The sequence below is a fragment of the Nicotiana sylvestris genome, chromosome 3 (assembly GCF_000393655.2).
Source record: "Nicotiana sylvestris chromosome 3, ASM39365v2, whole genome shotgun sequence".
Classification (NCBI taxonomy): Eukaryota; Viridiplantae; Streptophyta; class Magnoliopsida; order Solanales; family Solanaceae; genus Nicotiana; species Nicotiana sylvestris.
Window position 1 is genome coordinate 182410630 of NC_091059.1, and position 9350 is coordinate 182419979.

General features: G+C 34.6%; 1 protein-coding gene across 2 annotated transcripts; it reads right to left on the reverse strand.

The window, feature by feature from the left end:
* Positions 1 to 735: 735 nt before the first annotated feature.
* Positions 736 to 8440, reverse strand: LOC104234318 (rac-like GTP-binding protein 3). 2 transcript variants are annotated; one of them, XM_009787866.2, is made up of 9 exons: positions 8192 to 8440; positions 7880 to 8011; positions 7330 to 7417; positions 7062 to 7171; positions 6918 to 6981; positions 5651 to 5715; positions 5501 to 5566; positions 4007 to 4101; positions 736 to 1011 (listed from the first exon to the last, which is right to left on the reverse strand). In XM_009787866.2, exons 2-9 carry the CDS (start codon positions 7982 to 7984, stop codon positions 972 to 974), a joined length of 633 nt encoding a protein of 210 aa, XP_009786168.1. In that variant the 5' UTR covers positions 7985 to 8011; positions 8192 to 8440; the 3' UTR covers positions 736 to 971. The 2 variants fall into 2 exon arrangements, with proteins under 2 accessions (XP_009786168.1, XP_009786167.1); XM_009787865.2 differs by having other exon boundaries at positions 8142 to 8440.
* Between the last annotated feature and the right edge of the window lie 910 nt (positions 8441 to 9350).

Consider the following 9350-nt stretch of genomic DNA (forward strand, 5'->3'; position numbering starts at 1 on the left):
AAAAGACAACTTCTGTTTTCTGATTTGGAAAAATTAAATGGGTGGAGCTTTTGCATGGGTTAGGATTGTCTTATTGTTATGGCTGTTCCAATAATAGCTGTTTAGCTGTAACTGATATTTTAGCTTGTTGTGATGGCCGGTCCTCATATTGATGCTATGTTAATAGTGAGCTGAGTACGCATATCAAGTGTGAATGCTGAGTATTCTACATTGCAGAGATTGCGGTCTGGTTTGGGTGCAACCTGATATGCTTCTGTGCAGGTAATTAATCGCAGAAACCACAAGTATGGGGTGGGACCATTGTTTATTTCTGTCTGCTGTGATGATTCTTAGGCCATTTTTGTTTCATCTTCCCTTTTCCATTCCTCCTATAACCCAAGAGTTTTCATTTGCTTTGTTTCAAGTATGAGTGGCTGTATACATTACTTGTGCATGGGAGTTTTTACGTGGTTCCACAATTTAGAATGTGAAGTCTGATTGCAAGCTTGTGATGCAATATTGTTGTGTTATTTTCCCCTTTAAATGCGATCTTGTTGTTGTGTTAGCTCTCCTACAAAGGTACAGGGGTTGTGGACTTGTGGTTAATAACCTACTACCACGAAAGATGGACTCCACAGTTATGATACTGTAGCTTATTTTGTACATCTCCAGTATTCCTTCTCTTGCTATATTATTCAAGAGGACCTCTCTAATCTACTTGGTGCAGCCCCTCGTGTAGCTTCTGGCAAACAGCGATTGACATGGTTTAATAGAATTAATTAATACATGTACTTGAAATATAAACCTAGCATGCAACGTATTTTACAGACAAATAAAGGCCGTCCAGCAGTAAGTTGGGTTATGGAAAAACAAATACATTATGCTCGTCACAAAAGTTCTGATAGAAATGGAAGTTTTATAGGCAGCGGCATCAAGCCGTGGATATAATCATGTTAGAGGCCGAACAGATGGGAAATATGTACATTGAGATGTCACTTCAAACAAACGAGCTTCCTTCCGCACATCACATTCCTGCAGTAGCAGGTGAGAGAAGTTAGCATTACAGAAGAGAGTGGTAAACAAACATAGCGAAGACTAACATCCTTGGCAAAAACACAAAACTTGGATGTCTCAACAGCAGAAGCAAAACTCAAAAGTCAATGCTATGTTGCAAGGAATTCCATTTCAGAACACAGGCAAAACTGAAAAGTCAATGACAACGCCTCGCAATCAAAGTTGCAATTATATTAAGGGATCATTAGCGAATATCAAACCACAAATTAAACGCACAATATCTTCTTTATTATTTTGTTGCAAATTAGACACAGTTCTCGCACCAGATATTTATAATTGTTTCAACAGGTAGTGCTAGAAGTAGGATGTTTTAAATAGTACTCCCTTCGTTTCAATTTATGTGAAAACTATTTGACTGGGCACGAAATTTAAGAAAAAAAAGAAGATTGTTAAACTTGTGGTGTAAAATTAGATACATATATTTTGTGTGGCTATACATCATTGAATAAAGGTAAATTGTTTCCAAATATGAAAATTGGTCATTCTTTTTGGCACAGACTAAAAAGAAAATAGGTTCACATAATTTGAAACGGAGGGAGTAGCAGGGAATCAGCATCGGCAAGCGCCACTAGACAAGGATTTCCACAGGATAATACTTAAGCTATTTGGTAATGACAGTTCATCTCGCCATCAGTATGTCAAGATCAGATACTACTCAGGAATATAATAAAGGGAAAATTTCACATAAGAATAACTGGGCTCCCTGCTTTTTAATTTTATCCCATATTTTAATTTACAACCATCTAGCCCAAAAATAATAGGCTAATACTTAACATTCAACTCCAATAGGTTCTCGAAATTACTATTTAATTTTTAAAAAAGATTGCTCAAGCTTTTAAGTTAATTTTCGAATCAGTAATTGTGACTCAAATATTAGTTCAACAAACCAAATCCATTTGGGTAGTGAAAATTAGATTTTTAACAAGCTTAAATATGTGAATTTAAATGCCGAATTTGATTTTGTGAGAAATTTGGAGTGAGTATTATTTAAACTTGTTAGAAATAGTATAAGGAGGTTGTATATAAAATTTGAAGTCATTTAATGGAGATTTGGACTGGTTTTGAACAAGAATTACAACTGAAAATCGTGGAAGAAGTTCGTCTACAGACGCTTGTATAAAGGTGTATGTACAATAGTGTATAAGGTGTGTTTCTACACTCATATACACTATTATACAAGATTATACATAAAACTGATTTCGTCTTCTTCCTTGCGTCTTTTTTGAAATTTAATTCAAATCTACTCCAAATCAATTCAAATTTAAATTTTGAACTCCTTTTGATATTTTCAATCAATTGGAACAACACCTAATCCAAACAACTAACAAATTCAAAAAAAAACTATTTTCGAAAGCAAAGCTTTGAATGGTCTTCAATGGTGGACTTCTACTCTTCAATTTTCTTACATTGCAAGCAGGTGACACGAGGAGAAACAGAAAATACACGGCCTCTTGAAGGATATGGAGAAGATGTGAGAAGAAAAGAGACTGAAAGCAATGGTTGTGAGAACACATATTTAACTCCATAGCTTTTAGAAACAATGGTTGTAAGAACACATGTTTTGAATTTGCTAGTGCTTTCAAAATATGTACAATGTGGGCTAGGTCGGGTAAAACTTAAAAACATGGGCCATTTTTTGTTATGGTGGGAAGTCATGTGTATTTTCTTGTAATTCAAAGGCAAAGATCCAGAAGTAGCAATAAACTTTCTTTAAGTTACCTCATTTGCCTTACTTATTCGGGCAAAAGCTTTCATGTGACTACTAAACCCCATTCTACTTGAGGCTGCTGATAATTGCCACCAGGTTATCAGCTCAAATACTGAAACGATGTCATATAAAATTGAGGATAGATGTATTGAGCTGAGGCTGTAATCTTTGTTCATTTGGCACTAGTGATATTATGCAATGGTCAAAGTTCTGTGGACACAGATCTCCTAAGTTGAATTGAGATATTTTGGGGTTTCAGGATTAGTTGAAGACTTCCCTTCCTCTTCCGATGGGGTAAGTCAATATGAAGGAACCTATCAAGAGAGTCCAATCATCTAGTAGCTTCAAGGACCAGTTAGATATCTCATGATTTAGTGTATCTATATAAATCATTTCACAACGGCATTTAGGCAGCTGCAAATCAACACTTGTTGAATTTATCTGCTGAATTTTTAACTTCAAAATTCCACATGTGAAAAGCACAAGAAACACTAAAGAGTGGAGAGAATGGAAAAGGGAAAGGAAAACATAATGCTTAGTAGTTATTCCTCCTTTGAATAAAATAGTTCTCGCGTGAAAAGATTACTGTTATTTTCATCAGATTTTTCATTGGCACAAACTATTTATAAAACGATAATTCTAGGGTAAAGGAATGTTAATTTTGCAACCACAACTATCTCTAGAACACAGAACTTTGTCTTCTGGTTCAGTTCATGTTAACCAGGCAGGACAGCAAGAATTCAAAATGGGAGTTGTTTTGTATTTATAGTTTAAACTCGTAGATTAGAGGTCACTGCAGGATAATAAATACATATTCTTGCATGAGATGAATAAATAAAAAAAATGACGAGTCTCTCATTTGGTCTTCATACATTGTACACGGTATGAAGTGAGGGTACCTCTACATATACAACAGTATCATTAGGCTTGCATGTTCTAAGGACTTTGCCCTATCTTGAAAATATTTTGAGTTGTTAGTCGAACAAAAAGTTGCGCCACACATAAGAGCAATTATTCCTTGTTTCTTTTTTTTAAAATCAAAAAGGAATGATTTAGTCACTAGGAGACCCTTCAGCAAAGCATAGAGGTTCGACAAAGTAGCACAACTATTGTTTCTGTATGTCAACTTAATATGGCAATGGAGAACCGTGCATCATTAATTCAGCAAACATCATATAGCACCTTTCCATATAATACAAAGCTAAAAAACTGATTTTAACAGAGAAGGTTAAGAGAGTTACTAACATGAGACATCCTCGACGTTGTTTCTTCTTCTCCTTTTGCTTCAGTGGTGGCTTGATGACGACCTTGATTGCAGCATCAAAGACAGCTTTCACATTCTTTAAATTAAATAGGCAAAGTAAGCTCAGTTACAAATAGTCTAGAATCAAAAACAAAAGTAGATAACCATCAGGAAACAAACAGAAGAGCCTTTGCATCTTCAGTAAAGAAAATGTGGAAGGAAAAAATCAGGAGTATGGACCAGGTGGAAGGGAGGATTCTTAGGAAGAGACAAGCTAGAAAGAGAGATCAACATCTGGAATGTTCAATATTTAAACTGGTTCTAATTGGTACAAGTTTGAATTGGAAACTTAAGGTCTTGAACTAATTTTCAAAATAAGGGTGGCCAACCAGGCCTGCCTTTTCAATGAATAGCTTCATCGGTGATGTTATCTTACTATGTCAAGAAATTGTCAAAAAACAACCACACACACACGCATAGCCAGCATAGCAAGGAAGAAGGAAAGAGGAAGTCAAAAAATGTATGGCCATGCTTTGCAAGTTAAAGATTCATAATCTATTCTAATCATTTTAAAGATTCATAATCTATTCTAATCATTCTTTTCTTCACTTCAATTGAAAATCAGGTTGATATACGGTCAAAGGATGTTATAACACAAACCTGGATAATATTTTGAGAGTGACTCAAATAAACAAACCAGTGACCTCCGGAAAATGAAAAATACTCAGTCGCTGAATGAAGTTTTTCTATATGAGTTGATAAATAGGGATAGTAAAATGTTGCATATGGACGACATTAATAGGGGTGGGACAAGAGAACTTTTGCTAAGGAAAGCATATGCTGATATTTTCAGTCAGTTGATTAAAAACGATACCACAAATAGTAGAGGTTTGACAAATATTTTCATTAATATACATAATACATTCACCTACTATTGTCATTCACCTACTTAAAGAAGTTGACAAGAGTGTTGCAATAGTTTAAAAAAAAGAATATTCCCCAATAAAGAAATAGATGTGATACAACATCAAGAGAATTTCTGTTTTGATAGTTAAAAGTTGAGAGCACTTAAGTACTACAACTAGAAGGAATTACTATCACTTAAAGGGGTATCTACCCTACACTATCTAAGGACGAACAAGATAGAGATAATCGATCCACATCCATAGGTAGATGCCTAATAGACATTGAGGGCTATATTTGATATAAGAATGCCAGCCATGAAGCAGCAAAGACAAATAACACAAGACCAACTTTGTAGCACAGTGGTATTTGTTTCCAAAAAAATGTTTTAAACTTTTCATAATTTTTCAGTTTTTTGAGAAAAAAAATTCAACCAAACACTATTAGTTTGGTTTGAAATTCTTTTTTCGAAATTATAAAATATCTAGAATGTTTTTTCAGCCTTTTTGTAACGAGCTACAATCACTAATTCTTGGAAAATTTTAAACACCATGCATAACACTTATTTAGAAAAGGATACTACTTTAACCAACCTGTTGTGTTTTAGAGCTACATTCGATGTAATAGGCAGCACCAATTTGTTTCCGTAGCTCCTCTCCCTGAACATGTAGAGATCATTATGCCTCCCATTTATTCAAAGCGATGTAAAGGAGCAAGATACAACTGACAGATTGGAGGCAGACCTGCGCGGTGGTGACAGGAATTAATCCAGGATGATCAGCCAAGAAGTGCTTATCCTCACGAAGATCTGTAGCATCATCCAGACAGAAAAAGATTTAATGCATAACTTAGAATCAAGTAACATTGCACACCATGAGCAGAGCTTGCCAATTTCACAAGTAGACAGCGAATAAGACACACGTGACTATAGCAAAGTCATCTAGTGACTATACCATTACTGACAGCATTCAGTATATTTCATGTTTATCGGTTCCATAAATATACTCAATGAAAATAAACAACGATTGTTACACAAGAATTAAATCCATTCTACTATGTAATCTTAAATTCTGCTCCATCAAGGGGACACAAAGTCATTTGTTACAGGGACTTAACCACTAAGAATAATTCAGCACTAAGTACTCTTGATATCTGAAATATCATCCTTGATAGAAAGATAATGTTTCAGCTAGAGGGTGAGAGGGTTAATGGCTCAGGACAATCAAGTTGGAATAGAGACTAACAAAATACCAGAGAGCAACCAGAAGTTTTTAAGGAATAAACCTAGGAAAATTAAAATACAATTTTAGGAGAAAATGTTGTTCCCTAATGCTATCCATTACAGCATCTAATACTTTATCAAAAGATAAGGGCAACATTAGCAATTTGCTTTTAAATGTTTGGCCCCTGAAGAGAAGTAGACATCTTATCAAGCTATACTGCAAAACTAAATGGAAGTTATAAATAGGAAGTTTAACATTAAATTGTTTCTAAGATATAATAGTGTCATTTTTTTTGGAACAAATTAAAAAAGAAAGAGTGTCACATAAAATGGATTAGAGGGAGCAATAGACTCATGGCTAGATATATCCAACCTTGTGGAAGTAGGTGTATTTATCACTAGTAGAATCAAAGCAGCCATGTATGTCGCTGAGTGTAGATGCTTAGTACTTCAGGGGTTATTAATATTTATTGCTTGCAAATTTTTTGAAATAGATCCGTCTCATCTCCATGACAATTTCCAGAACTCATTCCTAGGTCTGCAACTGTACAATTTTTCACTCATCTGCCTCTGTTATTAACTCCAGCCCACTTTGTCGTCTTGAATCAACATGCACGTTTTTTAACCTCCATCCTCCAATCCCCTCAAGTTATTTATGCTATGAGATACAGTATTAGCATTTCAGCAAGCACATCATAGAACAAATTGTCATTAAACGTAAAAGCAATTACATTCAGGAATCAGCATCTGTTATAATTACTAATTCAAGAAACGTGTTAAATACTCACCAAGTTTGGTGCCAGCTAATACCACCGGTATTCCAGGAGCATAATGCTGAAGTTCAGGAATCCACTGACCAAAAAGGGGCATTCAGCAGTCTTAAAGACATTTGACATAAACTCACAAAGTTCACAGTTTTAAACAGAATGTACCTTTTTAAGTATGTTCTCGTAGCTGGCACGACTAACCAAGGAGAATGCTAGGACAAAAACATCTGCTCCTCGGTAGCTCAGTGGCCTTAATCTGTTATAATCTTCTTGTCCTATAAAAATGATCAGAGGATCGAGAAATCAGAATTCCTTAGCCTCCTTAAACGATTAGGAAATGTTTATTACAGGATGTTAGTACTTGATTTGGAGGAGGGGGAATAGGAAATCATCTTGGAACCATTCAGTTGTAATTCGTTGACATATAATTTACCTGCAGTATCCCAAAGACCTAAATTTACTGTGGTCCCTTCAACAACCACATTGGCACTGAAGTTGTCAAACACCGTAGGAACATAATCCTGGTTCGAACAAATATAAGACTCAGAAAACTGAAGTTCAAGTTCAGGAAAGATACTCAAGAAATACTCCTGAATAACACAAGCAAGCCATAGCATTCTGTTCTTTCTGGTTGATTAGGTCCCCATTACATTTCCTCTTACTGGGATTTTTCTCTTCAACCACCCCACCCCCACCCCGCCCAATATTGTGACCTAGTTGAGGCCAAGAATGGAGCATACCAAGAAAACACAATCCAAGACAACATTTCAAGAATAAGGTTAAATAAAGCAACAAAATTAAAAAAAAAAAAATAGGCTAAAGTAATAAAATCAGAAGAAACAAAAGAGAAAAAAGCTGCAAAACCCACACATAAAAAACAAACATTCAGCTTATCTAGGCATCAAGCACAAGCAATGAGGGACATACCAAGAAACCCACATGGATATTTTGGGGAAAAGAGATACTAGTAGTAAAACACTTACAGTCGGGAACTTGTTACTGGTATAGCAAATAAGCATACAAGTCTTTCCAACGGCGCCATCACCAACAGTAACACATTTGATGAATCTTGATGCACTTGAGGCCATTGAACATAAAAAAATACCTCAAGAAAGCTGCAGCAACAAAATTAAGAAGAAAGAATATTTTTACCCAAGAAAAAGAGTAGTAAGTACTAGTAATACAGTAGTGAGGAGTGGGTGAAATTGGAAAAGGAGAGAGGTGAGACAGTGAGTAAAAGATCACATGATTCTTCCTCAATTCACTGCCTCTGTACTCTGTAGCAAAGCTGTCACCTTTTTATTGATTCAATCTTCTTGGAAAATATAAAAAGACTGGATCTTGATTTTTGGTATTATTTCTTACTACGTAAAATTGCACACCAAAATTCTGCAAATGTTGTGTGTTTATGTATGTAACTGGGGGTCTAGTGCTACGTTTTACATTTATTAATTTTCTTGTTTGGGAGAGGGTGTGGAGATCCCACAATTAGAAGGACTCCTCCTCAGAGTGGATTAAGTGAAAAATGGGTCCTGTGAGTTGTGACAGATGAGTATGTGGGTCTTGGTTCTGTTGAACAAATTAAACTATATGCCCGGGATAAGCCATTGACATTTGACAAAAACCATATTGCTTCTTTATCATTGAAATAATTTTCCTATTATTTTTAAATAAATAATTTTACTATTTTTTTATTCTTAAATATTAGCACAATTTGATACTTAAAATAAATAACCAATTCTCTAGAAGTCAATTTTTTTATAAAAAAAAATCGTGTATTAATTTGGACACACCTGACATTTATAAAAATTTGTTATTATATCATTTAGGAGTAGTTTGGTAGAATGTTGGCATAAACAACTTTGATAGCAAATATGTTTCAGTAACCTACAAAAATGATAAAGCAATATATTGCAATAAGTAAAATTACATAAATAGTGTAAAAAATTTGCACTATCATTTATGATGTCGGATTTACACGATAAAAGAAAATACTATGGAGTACAATAAAATTTATTGCAAAAAAATGAGAAAGCAGAAACATAATATTTTACATTACATAACCATTAATGCTAAATGAATAATGATTTGTTCACGCATTTTTTAATCCAAGAAAGAATATTAATATTTCTATTATTCATAAGACTGTGTTAGCTTCCAAGCAACTACCAAACCTAAAAAAACAATGCTTTTGAGTTCAATGGGTAATTAAAGTGCATTGAGTTTGGTAGTTAGACTCCACTAGTTTTTTTATTGCCATAAATTTGTAGCCATATAGCAATCATCATGAGTAGTTGAGATAAATGTATAGTTGTACACTAATGAGACTTGACAATTCCATTGTTTTATTTGATATATACTTTTAAAAAGGAGAGCTGCTGCCTTTGTAGCAAGCTAGTTACTCTCTTCAATTTTACTGGCCTCTCCTAAAGACTAGTCTTGAATTTATGGAGT